Genomic DNA, 16765 nt, shown 5'->3' with positions numbered 1-16765 from the left:
GCTCCCTGCCGGGCGGCGGGGGAGGGGAGGGAGCGGCGTGACTGGCGGGGCGCGGTGCCGGATGGCAGCCCCGGACGACGAGGGGCCCGGAGGCCGCGGGGAGCATGTTTGGCCGAGCAGGGATTGAGGCGGGGTAGAAGAGCTCGCTATCGTGTGTTTCTTCCATTATCCGAGCTGAAAGGAGGAAACGGCCCTGGCGTCACCTTCAAGTTGTCAGAAATTAGATCTGTACCCTGGGTGGGGTGCCCTGAAACCCATCCGCGGCTGCGATAAACCTTAAATTGAAATTTTATTTTGACTTGTGAACGGGTTAACTGCTTGAGAAACAGCCCCCGAAGATGCGAATGGGTCCTTATGATACCTCTTCCACAGTAAACGTTTAAAAAAATATATATTTTCCTGGACAGTCAGAAGATATTTCTTAGTATGCCATATAGATTGTCAACAGAACGATCCATGGTCGAAAAGAATTAGGTTAAATAAACACATCTTTCTAGCATGTATTTGGTAATTTAGGTTCTGTAGTTGTAGTTCTCCGAGCCTAGGAAAACGGACATTTTTTTTTTTAGAATGAAAAAAAAAAAAGCTTCCACTTTTTCCACTGCTCAACCTCATAATCTCTTCCTGTGTGAAACTGTCACCCAAAGACAAAGGCTGAAGCATTAACTTACTGAAAATTAAGTACAAATACACAAAAGTAGAATGTGCCCACCTCATTTCAGCTGTCATCACTCACTGTTCCAGTTCTATAAAAGACTATATTTAACAGTGTTGATACTGCAGCATGTGTCAGAAGCATACATTCTGATGCATTATTCAAATACTGCTGAGTATATGTTCAGCTTTGGCATATGAACAGACGGCTCTTAAACTGAAAAAGTATAAGCAACTAGGAAAAGGAAATCAATTCACGTGGTAGTGTTGAAAGTGACCAGCAGTAGTAAAAGAGTGCTCAGACTTGTAATCTTACAAGAAATTTTTTTTAAATGGTTCAGCTGGGTACTTCCCAAGTACTAAAAAAACCCTCAAACAGTTAATATTATTCAAAGTGAAAGTAACTTTATGAAAAGTTGACATGATGACTAAAACAGAAAGTTTGCTGTAATTTTTTTAGTACCTTAAATATTTTAACATGAAAAAAATCAGTTAAGTGGGCAAAGGTTCTAAATGTTCTCTGAAAATAAATGTATCTAGCTGTGATTATGACACCGATATTAATCAAGTGTTTTAGGACTGAATAAGCTATGTCAAAGTCCTATTAACTTTGACTCATGAACTGTTAAATCTAGCTACATAAATGTGTATGCGTGTGCACTCATACGATTAATACTTAGAGCTATGTATTTGTTATAAAATTAAGGGATATGTTTAGTCCAGGTGTTTTTTCCAGGGGTATTTTGTCAATAACTTTTTGGTCTTCAGGCATGGCATCAGTAAGGAAACAGAACAGTTCATGCTCTAAATCATGATTCAGAATTGCAACTTTCATTCAGCAGTAAATAACGCTGAAAAAAATATGAGCAATGCCATATCAGCTTGTTCTGTTTGCGTTTTAAAACACTAAAATATAGTCCTTTTAAAATTACTGGCTTGTACTGGAAGTATTGTCCATGCTTTTCAGAATTTAGAGTGTAGAGAACAATAAGCTATATAAGGAAAGTATAAAGCTCTGGGGGTTTACTCTGAGAAAAAGGGAACTAAAGATAGGGCAAAGAGAGGGAAGTCTTGTAGTATCTGTAAAGAGGGCATTAAATTTAATCATTAGTTCTTCATTTGCACTACAGAGAAAGAAATGAAACTGAAAATGCAGTGTCTTTACAGTTAGATATTGGAAAAGAATTGATAGAATCGGGGAACATTTGAACAGGCAGTTTCATAAGCTGTAGATTTTAATTTATTGGATGTTTTTAAGAGTAGCTTGGGGATAGTACAGATTAAAATATATTACTTCAATGGACAGACAAGGCTAGTATTTTTTGACTGTTCTGTCTTCAGGTTCAAGATTTGGGGTAGTTTGTCCCAATGGTCTTTTTTTTTGTTTTTTGTTTTTTGTATTATGGGCAGTTAATAGATTAAAATATTAAAGTAGAAGAGATTGAGGATTCTTCCATCTCTCCATTTATCTTATTTTTCTAAGCATACATTAAATAAACATAGCATTTAAGCTTTTCCAAGCAAGAACCTCCTTAATTTATCAGTTGTTTTAAATAACATTGCTGAATTTGCTACTCAAAGTAGTCATAAAAAACCACGTCATTCCATAAAACTTGAATTTATATATAAGTTTCTCTTCTTGCAATATTATCCAAAGAACCTTCAGGTTCTGTGGTTGAAAGACCTAGAATTCTGGTTTTGGAAGAGAAAAAATACTGTGTATAGTTGTATATCTCACACTTTTAGGATCTGATTACTTTTCAGTGTTTTGAAATTCTACTGGTGCTTGGCAAGTGAGGAGAATTTTTATTGTTTGTGGAGATTTTAACTTCTCATTTAGAAAGACAAAAAATACTAATTGTTACAGCTACAGACAGATTTGAACTCAATCAGTGTCTTCCTGTATCTTCAGAAATTGAAGAGCTATTGATGTTCATCAATTTTTTAGCTACTGTATAATTTGCATGACCAACTGGTCTTGGTGTTATTTAATGCCCTTGTAGCTGCAGTGGTATTTTTGAGAACCATGCCAAGTTTCTCTGTTTTTATAGTGTTACTGAGGTACAGTTTTCAATACTGGAAGTTACTGATCTTGGAACAGTTTTCTTAAAGAGGTGATGAAGACTGGCAATTCTTGTATGTGACTATTTCTTGTGTGAACATCTCTGTAATTTCCTTCCCATATTTTTGTATTATTTCTTGTCTTTAAGACCACTTTCAGCCCTGCCTTTCCTGTAGTTTCTTTTCTTCTGCAACTCTCTCAGAGATAATTGTCTCAGTTACTTAAATATGACATTACAAATGCTTTCATACTCTTTGCTTTGCTACCTCTTACGCACATGGGCCCTCCGTGGTCTAGAATGTGAGACTATGTTTCTTGCCTTTAAATATCACCTGCCAATAAATGCTTCACTTACAGTGGCTAGTACTGACTAATAATGGCTAACAGCACAGCCTTAGTTGTCAGTTTCACCAATTTTTCTCTTTCTTTCTCCTAGATTTCCTCACTGTACTTCTTTCATCTATTGCTTGTCATAGCAGTTTGTGAGCAGATGAGAATATAGATGTTCCTTGTATTTTTAAAAGCAGTAATTTGGAAAAGAGGAGTTTATTTGGCTATAGGAACAAATGCAGTATTAAGATGTTTGAATAGGGAATACTGAGTAGCTGTATAAAGATGTACTGTATACAGTAATATATTAGTAAAACTATTCATAATGTCTAGTTGTGGTGTCCACAGTGTCACATAAGGTGTTCATTTGGAATGAGTTAAAAAAAATCTCAAGATTTAATAAGGAAGGCAAAAGCCTTGCCTTTCAGAGAAGAGCTTTAAGAGCCTTTGTCTGTTTTGATAGAATATTGAGTCCTGTGCAGAAATACTTGCATAAAAGATGTCTTCTAGGATAAGGATTTTTAGACAAGCAGATACAGACACTATCTGTAAACTGAATCTAGTAAGGGTTAGACAAGAAGGAAGATACTGATTTCCAGTCCTACAGGCCAACAGATTTTGGTGCCAGTCATCATTTTACAGAGCAACAAGATAGATTCTTAATCTGTTCCTGACTTTTAAGACTTGCAGATTATGAAAACTACAGAAGTATAATATCGTGAGTTTTCATATGTGTCTCTGATATGTACCACTTCTGAAGTTCTAGTGAGTCCAGAAGGATTGCTGTTGTTATCCATAGAGTATACTTTTTGGAAGGTGAAGAAAATATTCTCATTTTTTGCACTGTGAGAATTCTATTGGCTGTTTAAAACTCAGTCACTGCCAAGAATAAGTAAAAATTTAAATGGGGTAAAAATCCTTCCCAGTGAATGAACAGTAGATATGAAAAGTTCAACCTTAAAAGATTTCCCCACCAGAAGAGTATTTAAAGAGTTTTCCCACCAAAAATGTATAAACATTTTAATTCTGGTTGCAGTGAAAACTCATGAATCTTGATGAACAGACGTATAAAGTCCTACTTGAAAACCCTGCAGTGTCCGTCATTGATGATAACCTTGATGCTGAAGTGCTAAGCTTTAATAGCATTTTACACTGTGGTCTTCTCAGTGTTTTCCACATTTGATCATCCATCATTGTGCTGTACGTGAACAGAATCTGGATTGAACATTAATGGAAGATTTTACTTGATTTCACTGAGAGCATGATGAGATGTTAAAGACCTGCACCTCAATAACATTTGGAATATCCTAAACTGTTCTGATGGCTTCATATAATGAGAAACAAGGAACACTACGTCAGTGTTCCAAGGATAGAATTGAAAACTGGCTGCTTTCTTTTCTTTCACATGAGGTTTAAGTTGCTGACTTTTGTCTTTTAAGACCTTGTGGTTGAAGTTTTGTGTTAGATTTGTCTCACTGCATGTGGAATGGTGCAGCATTTCACCAACAGCTTATGAAGATAGCCAAAATGTTCTGGTTTAAATTCTTCTGGGAGAATACTTGCAGTGGAATTGCAGGTTAATTGATTAGGCAGGGTGAGAGCGTGTTCAACTCAGAAGCATGCTTGTGCCAGGCTTTTGCCTGAAAACTGGAAGTCAAACATTGATTTAGGAGTTAGATTATTTTTTAATCAAAAGTCTTTGCTTAAATGAAAGGTTTGTAAGTGTATCCAAATACTTATATGGTTGTTAATGTAAAGTTCACACTGAAATTTTAACAAAAAAATGCAGTCTATTAATTTTGGCTGAATCAGGCTTTTTGGTGTGCCTGTTGGTGTGAAGTGCTGCTTAGGCTATTGCAGCACGTTGTGGGAATGGAGCATGGGGAGCTGTAGGGAGAATTTGATCAATTAGTTGATTTGAAATTATCTTTGTGCATTTAGTTGACCAAAGTGTTTATCTCTAAAGAAGAATGTGAAGTATTTAGACTAAGATTTATAAAAAATGGGAGCTTTTTTTTTTTTTTTTCTCTCTCTCTCTGACCCCAGTTGGTTTTTTTCCTTGTGCATTTCACTACGTTTTGAATAAAATTATGGTTTGGTGTGTATGTGAGAATGAAATAATTATTATAATCCTGAACTTTCAAGAATTTGTTAATTTAGAAAGAAAATGTAATTTTGAAGGCATCTATTAATCATGAGTGTGCTCAAGCAATTTTGGCCACCCTAATCAGAGTAGGAATATAGGTACAAACCCATATATATATATATATATATATATATAATAGTTGCAATTGTGCAAGAACAAAAACTTGGTGCTGTGCCTTTAAACGGAAGTCCTAATTTGCTTTCAGCAACACAGTTGTTCCACTTTGTCCTCTGTATTGCTTAATCTGTACTCATGCACAGTGAGGAAGGTAAAAAAAAAAATAATCCTCGCCTATCTCTCTGGACAGTTTGCGCAGTTTTGTTGTTAAAAGTGAAATAGCTTGTGTTCAGAAGATACAATGTACCAGCAGTACACAGTCATGGAATAAGTGTCTCTCTGTGAAGTGTCTTTATTGCATATTAAAGTTAATTGTTTTGATTTTGATGTTGAAGGGCTGACCTATCAGTCAATATAAATAAATCTAGGTTACGTGTTGTTTAAATCTCTCTATGTATAACCGAGGAATGCGTTCAGAACCCTTTTGACAACAATGGGAAATACCAAGATCATAGTCATACTGTTCAAATATTTTTATATCCACCTGGGTGTTAAAAATGAATACCATTATAATTCTGTGATGTTGATTCTGTGTTAATAAGGTTTATTAAAATATTCAGTAAACCACAGGGGAAGTTAAAATACATGAAAAAGTTACAAAACAGGGGAGAATTTTAAAAATCAGTTAGCAACTTTCCTGCTGGTACTGTTTTCTTTTGAATGAACAGTGTCCATCCATGGTTATGCAGCTGTGCAATTTTAAAACATGTGTATATATATTGTGATTTTTATTATTTGTTGAATTTTTGTTTAGGAAATGAAGGTGCATTTAGAAGTATTGTAATAGCTTAATTCTTTTGTTCTTGTAAGTTAATATAGAAAGGCTATAAGTAATTTCATTTTGGGCTGTCCTAAGTCTCTACACTTGATCATTAATAAGGATAAAGTCTTTTGCTGGAAATTTTAATTGACTGACCCAATATGAACATAAGGCATGACTATCAACTGGTAGTTGTGGTTTAATATTGAATATTTTGTATAGGAGTAAAAGGAACAAAATATTTGTTGCGGTATGCTTATATTAGGAAAGATAATAAAATAACTACTCTGTGATTTGTAGGTTATATTGGAGAAACTTGTAAGTCCAGAAATTGGTGAGAACACAACCAGGAACCAGACTAATGGCCCTTAATCAGAGATGAGCAGTCCTTTGTAAATGACAGAAATAATCACCATTTCATCCCACTTCAATGGGACCTGAAGAATAGTAACACCTGCAGTGAACTATTTTCTCAGTGTTTTTGTCTGTAGGGGCTATATGAGGTTGGAATAACTGATCGTAAAGATAGATTTAGTCTGTTTAGTGTCTTCAGCTAAAGCAAGTTTAAAATGGCTATGACTTTAACTTTTTAATGGTGGTTTACAATATTCTAAACAAAGCTTGTTTGCTTCTAACCATGAGAATTAAGTAAAAGATTACATGTTTTTGTAGAGCTTTGGGAATATATTATTTTACAGGAAAATTATATTAACTGAAAATAGTCTAAGGTCAAAAGTAATCTGTGCTTTGAAAACAACCTATGCACAGGAAAACAGGAAGAGGAAAGTAGGTTGAAATGTTAAGCATTGTGCTTTGTCAATACTTGTCAAGAAATTGTTCAAATAAAAGAATTATTTAAAGAAAAGTTACGCTTAATGGGAGTATACTACTGGCAAATAGCTTCTGTATGGAATGAGCTAGGTATGACCAACATTGTTTTTAAAGGAAATGAAATGACATGTAATACCGGAAGATATCAAGGAACATTCTAATTCTGTTTTTCAACCCCTTTGCATGATAGTGGATTCAAACTAGCCTGAATTAAGATTGGAAGCTGAGCAAATGCAATCTACGAGGACCCTCAGACCTCAAATAAGGCCTTTTGTTATCAGCTGATGGAAGGAGAATGTTGGAGTTTATATTTGCAAGGTTCAGAATTTCATCTTTTATTTCATTTTCTGCAGTAATAACACCGAATCCATATGATATCAAAACGTGTTTTGTATCAAAGGGAGAAGATACGCTTTGATAAAATACATTGTTATGTGCTCCACTTGTCATTGCATGGGGTTCCCGTGTCTTTCTTATCAGAATGAATTCCACTATTGTGGAATGTTTTGAAGATACTCTGCTAATTTTGATATGTTGCATGTCTACAGAGGTAGTGTAGACCTTGGTTTGCTTACACAAGCTCCTCTTGTGCTCTGGAGGGATATGAGGTTTTCATGGAATCATAGAATATCTCAAGTTGGAAGGGACCCATAAGGAACATGGAGTCCAACTCCCTGCTCCTAGCAAGACTACCTAAAAAAAACCTGTGACTAAGAGCCTTGTTCTGAACTCTGCCAGGCTTGGTGCCGTGACCACTACCCTGGGGAGCCTGTCCCAGTGACTGACCACCCTCTCAGTGAAGAACCTTTTCCTAATATCCAGTCTGAGCTTCCCCTGATGCAGCTTCATTCCATTTCCTCGTGTTTTGTTCCGTATCTGGCATTTCAGTGGATTCGAGAGTATAAATTGTCCCTTGTATATTATAGTCTGCTTCAGACAGTCAAGAAACATTTTACAGATGAGAGCTGACATATCTTACAAAGTGATCTAAAGCTCCACTCAGAAGTAAACACTGAGTACTGAAGTAGTCCAGACTTGAACTGGGAACATGTTCATGAACATGCTCTATAGTTTTTTGATTCTATTTGCTAAAAAAAATATTTAGATCTCTTAAGGATATGTAATACAACTAAGAGAAACATCTAAACCAAATGAAACTGCACAGGTATTTCCAATATTATTAATACCTAAAATACCATATTTGAGTGTAGTTTTCAGCAAATCATACATGCATATTATTGCTTACTTCCAATCAAGGTAGAGAACTATTCTAATAGTTATGTATTTCTGTTATTCTTGGCTGTAAGTGATTTAGTATAATCAAACTTGGTTGTACTGTTTTCATCAAGCAATCTGAGGTGACTAATTTATTTGGAATGCCTGTAAATGTCAATTATTTGCTGATTTAATCAGTTCATGTTGTGAAGTTCTCTTAGTTCAAAAGGTTTGCCCCTCTAGATTGCCCCAGCATATCTAGAAATTTGAAACAGTTCTCTCCTTCAGTCTCTACTATGAATCCTCCAGACGTGTTCTACCTCTGAAGATGGGTTGGTTATCCTGCTTGTTAGCTTGACTGATGATAGCTGAGACAGCAAAATTGACATTTCCTGCTTGATTGAAGTCTTGATTGCATCAGAGTTAAGTAACAGATATTTCTTAATCATAGTTTTTAAAAATGGATAAATCATATTTTCTCACTTTACTAAGGTGTCCTGGGTGGCTTGCTCAGTCAGGTCCACAGTTCAAAAGACTACTGTAACATTAGACTGGTTTGCAACTCTTTCCTGCATTAGGTAATAGTAACAAAAATAAAAGCAAAACATTGTACCCAGTTTAATGTACAGACATTTTAGGTCTCTCTTACTAATGCATGGTATGTTATTTTTGTATATGGGACAACACATACTCAGTGAAGTGTATCTGGTCTCAAGTGCATGCTACAAGTTTTTAATAATCTTCCACTAAAAAGAGATCAAATTATTTAAGAAATGAGGTTTTAGCAGATGTAGTTCTGTTTACTTGAGGTATGTCTTTTCCTCTTAAATTACTGAATGTCACTCATAGGTAATACTTCATTTTCAGGTAGCTGATTGTATCATGGATATTATAACTGACAAAAAGACATTAAGTTGCCTTCTTACAGTTTTCCTTCTGTGTTTTGTGTGGATGAGTAGTCTTGTTGATCTTGGTGAGAATGCTATACTGAATGTGTTTGTAGGCTCAAAAGCTATAGTCTATACATTTCTGAATTTTACTTTTTCCGTTAACACTAAGAAGTCTAGACTTTAGCTATGTAAGTGCTTTAGCAGATTGATCCCTGTGGTGGTTTGACCTTGGCTAAATGCCAGGTACCCACCAAGTCACTCTATCACTTCCCCCCCTTTCCCCTTGTTTTCTCAACAGGGCAAAGAGGGGAAAGAAAATAAGACAGACCAACCCTTGTTGGTAAAACAAAAGCAGTTTTAATATAAGCAAAGCAAAGCAAAAGTCCACGTGCGGAAGCAAAAAAAAACCCCAACAGATTTATTGTCTACTTCCCATTAACAGGTGATGTGGGGCCTTTTCAGGAAGCAGGGCTCCAGTACGCTTAGTGGTTGCCTCAGAGGACCAAGGATGACACCCCACCCCCTTCTTCCTTTCTCCATGGTTTATACTGAGCAGACGTCATATGGTCTGGAATATCTCTTTGGTCAGTTCGGGTCAGCTGTCCTGGCTGTGTCCCCTCCCAAGATCTTGCCCACCCTGTCCCACTGCAGGGGGAAATGTCAGAAAGAGCCTCGGTGCTGTGCAAGCACTGCTCAGCAGTAGCCACAACACCAGGGTGCTATCAACACCCTGCCAGCTCCCAACATGAAACACAGCACCGTGAGGGCTGCTATAGGGGAAAACGAGTTCCAGCTCAGCCAGACCCAGTACAATCCCTTAAACTGAGCATGGTGTAATTGCATTAATTTTTTTGTAGCATAATCTTTAACATGGTATCCTTCTTGCATAAAGATGAGGGAAGTGTATGGCATTTTCATTTACCCTAATCTTCTTGGAAAAGTAGTATTTCATCTATTGATTAAGTTCTTGTAAAGTAGGAAGATTCCAGCTTACTTTGACTGTATTCCATAATAACTCAAAATAACTTCTCTCACCTGTATCAGATTTTTATTGAAGTAAAAGTAGCAAAATGCTCATTAAAATGCCTAATATGTATGAAATGTCTATATGCATGTGCATATGTATATACATAACCAGTAACTCACTGTTAAGAATTCACAACTACTGTGTCTGTTAGCATTTTTCCAAATCTATATCTGTAGATTTTTTTTCCTAGGCTATTTAAATTCAGTAAATCCTTCTTTTGCATGTAATGCGTGTTACCTCAACATTGTGGTAAACTGCTCTTAAGAATATCTATCTGAGCATAAAGACTCTATACTTCCTTAAATTAAGAAGTCTAAACAATGTTGGTAGATCCTGAGTCAATTAAAAGCAATTATCTCTAAATAGAAAATAAATTCATTACCAGATTTACACAAGTATCGTACCTACCTGTGTTTATAAAGGGTGTTAAGAGCTGAATATTGGGATAGAGAATAAGGTAGTACTTTGTAAGCTATGATCTGTGCTCAGCAGGTAGTTCACTAGGCTTTAGTAAGACCTGTAGTGCTTTATCAAATATATAATATTTTTGTTTCAGGTTTGATTGTTAGAATATGATGTGGTCTGTAAGAAATCCTGAGAACTGGCAGTGACCCATTTGCTCCTTATCCTAATAAATTAATCTTCCTGGTTCACTCTATTTAAAAATTAGTACACGGAGGGAGATATATACCACTTCATATTACAAGCAGTATTAATGAAAGTTTTAAGCTTTGCCCTTGGGTACACACAGATTTCATGATCTTCCCTTTTCATTAATCTTCAGTAGGGCAGATCTTGAACAAAATGCATGTAGGCTCTTATTTGTCTGAAAATAAGCAGTTTTAATGATGCTTTACAGATTCAAACTTTTTTTTACAGTTGCAGAATTCAATCTTGGAATAGTGTTTTGCACTCATTTTGCTTTTTTAATTGTTCCTTGCAGCCTTGTCCCTATGTCCAAAATACACCAGTCTTAACAAAGCACTACTCAGTGACTATAAGTAAGAAAAAGGAAAGAAGGTATGAAGACAAAGTAATTTGAGTAGCTTTCACAATTTTGGTATTCATGCATTCTTCATTTTGCTTTTCTCCATTGTACTACTGGACAGACTTTGCTCAGAGAGTCTCAAAATGAATGTGATTTTTTTTTGTTAAGATTTGTTTGTCCTTCAGCATTTTCTTTCCAGGAAAGGAACTTTACTGTGCCGTTTAATTCTGACCACACTTACATACTTGCATGATTTATAGGTGGCCTTTCAACTTCTTTATGCTAGAAGTATTAATCTCTTATTTGAGCATGTAAGTACGAATGCCTAAATTTGAAGAGAAGTGATGTAAGTTTTTGCACTTTGTGTTAGGAAACAGAAATGTTACAGCTTTTCAGTTAGGAAGATCTGTAAAGAGACACTGCAGAGCAGGCTTTGGTTAGTGGCAAAATTAATTGGATATGGAAGAATAAAGCTGATGAAGTGGTGAAATAGGTAATAGGTAATGGTGAACATTTAAAATCCAGAACAGTGGACCCCAGGCTTTCTTGCACTATTAAGTACAATTATCAAATTTTTCTGTTAATTACTATGTTATTGGTATATGATCAGGCATTTAACAAAGTATTTGAAAAGTAATATGGTTCCACAGAAGCATTAATTTGTTAAGCGTTAATTAAAACTATGGACAGTTTGCCTATATGATAATTTCTGTGTAAAATTTTAGTTTTCCTTCTTTAAGATTCATAGTTCATTCAAATTTAGATCAAGAAAATAGAGGCTATGGGATGGAGCAGGGGACAGGGCTGACAGGTTTGGTGGTAGAATGGATTCCTGAGAGTCACTGCATTCATAATCACATACAGTTACAGCTGTTAGGGAATAGTGCTTAAATGGCCCCTGCAGAAGAGAAAGGTGAGAATGCTGTCGGCCTTGATTATGTTCATAAGACTGAAAACTTTGTTTATACAGCAAAAGCAAGGGCATGTCAGATTAATGAAATTCAATGTCCCTTTTTCCGTTTATTAAAGAAAAATTAGTCAAATATTAAGACACTGATATAAAAGGAATAGGGATTCATACAGACAGAATGAAAGAACTGGATTTTTGCAAATGTGTGAAGAACTGCTACTTGTACTTTAAAAGAAAAAAGACACAAATACTAATGATTCAATTATGGTAGCATCAGTCTTGTTCTGGTAGACTCAGGGTAAAGGAAAAATTATCTGTAGTATCAGACTCTATATTCAATTACATATGCACTGTGTAGAATAGTCACACCATTTAACATGGTCATACCAATTCAAACTTCCATGGTAGAGTCTTTCTCTTCCAGGAAATGGAAGACAACACTCATTTAATTGCAACAGTTAGTTATTGTTTGGTGCAAATTTGTTGTAGAAATCTGATTTTTCTTTCTTAATTTTCAAGTGGACTATCTTTGTGGTGTTCACTGAATGCTTAAGTTCTTTCTCATGTGATCTTTAAATTAAATAGGCTAAATTGCCTATTGCAGGCTTCTGTCTGCTGTATTTTCTTCCTCCCCCCCCCCTTATTTCTGGGTAATAGATGAATGTGGCATACCTTGGGCGTGAATTGGATTGAGTATCTGTTAGAGAAAGCACTTTAAAATCTTTCTGCATTCACTGTTGAGACTCTACCACCAAAAGCATTCTTGCCTTCATTGAACCAGATCATACCTGAAGACATCTACATGATTATTTATTGTAGAAAAGGAAGCACGTGTTATCTCTGTAAAATTTAAACCTATTTTAAGTTTTTTCTTTCCTTCTGTTGCAGTATTGCTTAGGAAGACTTTGTGATAGTAAAAATATAGTTGAACGCTTCTAGTAACAAACATACCAAATATTTTAAAGCATAGCGGGGAGCTGTTACGATGTTGCTTCATTTCCCCTATCTATTGCATAGTGGCAAACATAATGTTTTGGAGGGACTTCAAAAGTTTAAAATGTTTTATCTTTGCTTTCTTCTAATACTTTAAAAAATAGTCATGCTTTTTTTTTTTTTTTTAATGTAATGCTTGTTTTAAACAAATGATAATACCAAATTTTAAATTATGTCTACATAGCATTATATGCCTGTTTTCACAAACTGGTCATTTTTTGATAGTTGAAGTTGTTTCTCATTTAATTTCACAACAGTTTGAAGTTTGTGGTTTCATAGGTTTTGCTGCAGTGATTACTAAATCTGCTGCTGTGTTAGGAGAACCTGAAAAGTTAAGTTCAGAAAAGGCTTTCATGTAAAACAGTAAGGCCTTTACTTGGATACTTTCTTGTGTTGCAAAATGAAGTTTTCTATACACAAAGATTTGAATTATTTTGAGAAGCTCATTACTTTTGTTAGATAGTTCTTACAACTTCATTGAACAGCATAGGCAGTGAAAAGTGGTCCAGAAATCAGTGTATTCTTACTGAACATAGATTTGAAATAAATAAGTTTTAAATTTTTTTCAGCATTAGTTAAGTGTAACAGCCTGCATTTTTATCTTTTTACTATGTTTTATCCCAAATGTCACCATCTTTAATGCAGCTTAGCCTTTTCCCATCTTGTTTCCTATTAATTCCTAAACAAAACAAAACCTGTCAAGGGAATTCTGCCACAAAACTGAAATAATCAGTGCTGGGCCAGACTACTTTAGAATGATTCAATATTGTAAATTCATAGTGATGGTAAGTATCTCATCTTTCTGGAATAGGACTTCAGATATGCTATTTCATTACCAATTTGGTGTGTTGCATTGTGCCCCAAACACCCTGTTTAGTCATTGTCTGTTTGGTAAGAGTGGAAAAGGGAATTTTTGCAACAAAATACATTTCCTTAATAGTGTTTAACTTTTTCTCTGTATAATTTTAGTTCAGAAAGCAGTTTGAGGCTGTATTCTGACTGCTGCATTAAGTGTTTAAAATTTCAGAAAGAAATTGTGTGTTGCATGTTCAAGGACAAAGTTGTGTACAGAACAATTTGAGAAGAGATAGCAACTCGTAGTTGATGACTGTTGAACAGTAGTGAAAGGTTGTGACTGTAGAATAGATACAAGACCAAGTGTAACACTGAAAGATGGCAGAGGTGCATGCTCCAGAGTACAGCTGGCATTGATGCAATAAGGGAGAAATTTGTTCCCTAACCAGGGTTTTTACACTGGCAGAACTGTGTCTATTGCAGTTGAGACACAGCTCTGCCTTTGCTATTTATGTTTGGTTAGTTACAAGCTAAGGCTAGGAGGAATTTGTTCCCAGACTCATTATTACTGTTGATGTAATCATATTTTGAATCAGTACTGTTTACCATGTGAATTAAGATGCTGTTGTCATAGATGTTTTTAAGTTACCTTTGAGACCGTAGTCTTTGATGTTTTTGAGGAATGTAGGGGAAGTAAAGCATCCAAAAGGCTGTGGTGATCTTATGTATAGCTTTCTAATGCCTTCTTCCTCCTACTTTCCAAAATTTATTTACCTGTATATTCACATACTTAAAAGTATGTCTTGTAGAATCTGAAAAATTGGAACTTATTGAGAATCTGATAAGTTGACGACAAAGAATCCCACTTACTATTACCCAAGAGTAATTCCTTCTTTACCAGAGGTTTGCTAGCAGTACTTCTGGAGGCTGACTTCAGGCCTGATCTGTGTATGTAAGAGAAAAAAAAAAAACGGACTCAAGAAGAAGAAACAAGTCAATGTATGTTAGGTTTATTAATTCTTATTGTAGTTACATAATTTAGGAGCACGAATTTAGGACCCCGTTAATGTTTTTTAAAACCTGTTCCCTTAAATGGATACTCACACAATGTTTTTGTACTTAGGTTACAAGAGTTGTGGGTGCTTAATGGTTTTGTTCTATGTTTTTCCATGGTGTTCATGAGTAACTGCTACAAAATGATCGCCTAATAAAGCTGTATGTATTAGTGGACTATTATTTGAATCACTAGGAAGTTTTGAGAACTCTTAAAGGTTCAATAGCGTATTATTGGTATGCTGCAAATAAGAGTCCAGTAGTCAAATACTGGAGAAAAAAAAACAGGATTACCTATGATCTTTAGTTTGATGTAGCATTTCATCCTGATAGCGATATGATGTGTACTAGGGTAGTAGCAGAAGGGTTGGCACATACAACAAGACAGGAGATGGATACTTTTAGGAAAGAGAAATAATGAAGGTGGTGTCTTTTAAAAAAAAATGTAAACGAATAGGATCACTGAACAAATTTGGTGTCTTAATCTTAAAGAAATTCTGGACAAAAAGATATAAAATGTAGGTACCACTGGATTTCATAAAAGCCAGACTGGCAACAGCCTTAATCTGGGTAGAAATACTGTGGAGCTGAGTTTAGAGATATCCCTTTATATGGAAGTGTGAAGTTGATAATTATGTGTAGGAGGAACATCTAGTACTGCCTCAAAAGCAGAACATTTACTGTATGTGTTGATGCTGACTCAAAGGAAGAAAACACTTAGACTCTGGTTCTTGACAGGACATCAGAGTTCTTAAGTTTTTTGACTTGAATATGCATGTTATAAATAAAACTCCATCAAGAAAATATATTTTACTAGGAGTTATAGGTCTTTTTTTTAAAGGCCTGTCTAATTAATAAAGTTTTAACTTGAATCTCCTGAATTCACAAATTGAGAACAGGAATTAAAGCTGATGATATTTCATGCTAAAACGGGAAATGTTTTTTGAACTTACCATTCTTCAACTTCTGATATACTGTATTGTCGGTCTTGCAAAACTGTACTTGCCTACTGTGATTAGTGGGATCTTTAATTGCCCATTAAAGCCCTTGTTGGTAGGAGATGCTGATAATGGTTAGCAGACCAGGCAGAAAAGCATTCTCCATTTTGCAAGGCTGATGAATACAAGTGCTTTAACATGAATTAACTGGTACTGTAGGAAGTAGTAGCATGCCAATAACTAACTTGTATGTCTTCTTCCATTTAAGGTATCTAGTGGATAGTCGCTGGTTCAAACAGTGGAAGAAATATGTTGGTTTTGACAGCTGGGACAAATACCAGATGGGAGATCAGAATGTGTACCCTGGTCCTATTGATAATTCTGGACTTCTCAAAGGTAACTGCTTCTGATTGTGTAGTAAGCCAATACCAACATTTAGTGCAAATTTGTTACAGTTTGTTCATGTTTTGTAGTTGATAGTGTAAATGAATCCCATGACAAGGGAGCTGGAATAGATTTCCCTAACAAATTATGATTTTATGAATAAAATTATGGAAACTTCTTTGCAATGGCAACAGAGTATTTAATAAGATAAAAATTAATGGTTTATAACAGTATTTTGGGATCCCTTGGGAGTTGAAATTTAGTTAAGTTGACAAATAGCTAGCCTGAGTTCAGTAAGATTTTTTTAGCTTAACTAAATAGGTTGATTTAAAATAATATTGTAAAGTTGAACTCTAAAATTAATTCTTGTATATGAGCCTCAAGCTCTTACTTTGATTCTGGAACAATTGAATAAGAGGTATTATGCAGTTCAGGTCAGGTGAAATGAGAGGATAATTTCCTACTTTTTTAATGGTCTTCTAAGTATGGTTGTACTCTGTCACTGTTACAATTGCTCAGGTCTTGACTGACTTTTGCTAAACTGTATTCAGATTTGTGGACTCAGGTCTTGGAATACTTTCCCAGATATTTTAAGCTTTAGATCAAATTCTATATTTAATATCTAGTGTTGAAATACCATTAGAGCTGTTGATATTTAATCTGCAAAATCTG

General features: G+C 35.3%; 1 protein-coding gene across 1 annotated transcript in view; it reads left to right on the top strand.

The window, feature by feature from the left end:
* The first annotated feature begins 15982 nt into the window (after positions 1-15982).
* Positions 15983-16765, top strand: part of USP15 (ubiquitin specific peptidase 15) — a 56600-nt gene continuing 55817 nt past the window's right edge. Inside the window, exon 1 of the mRNA XM_026867563.1 lies at positions 15983-16105. Within this exon, the coding sequence (XP_026723364.1) occupies positions 16051-16105 (55 nt within the window). The 5' untranslated portion in view covers positions 15983-16050. The remainder of the gene's footprint in view (positions 16106-16765) is intronic.

The sequence above is a fragment of the Athene cunicularia genome, assembly GCF_003259725.1.
Source record: "Athene cunicularia isolate RWA chromosome 1 unlocalized genomic scaffold, athCun1 chr1_part2, whole genome shotgun sequence".
Lineage (NCBI taxonomy): Eukaryota > Metazoa > Chordata > Aves > Strigiformes > Strigidae > Athene > Athene cunicularia.
Note: the sequence above shows the minus strand (reverse complement) of the source record. Positions and strands in the feature narration are given on the sequence as shown.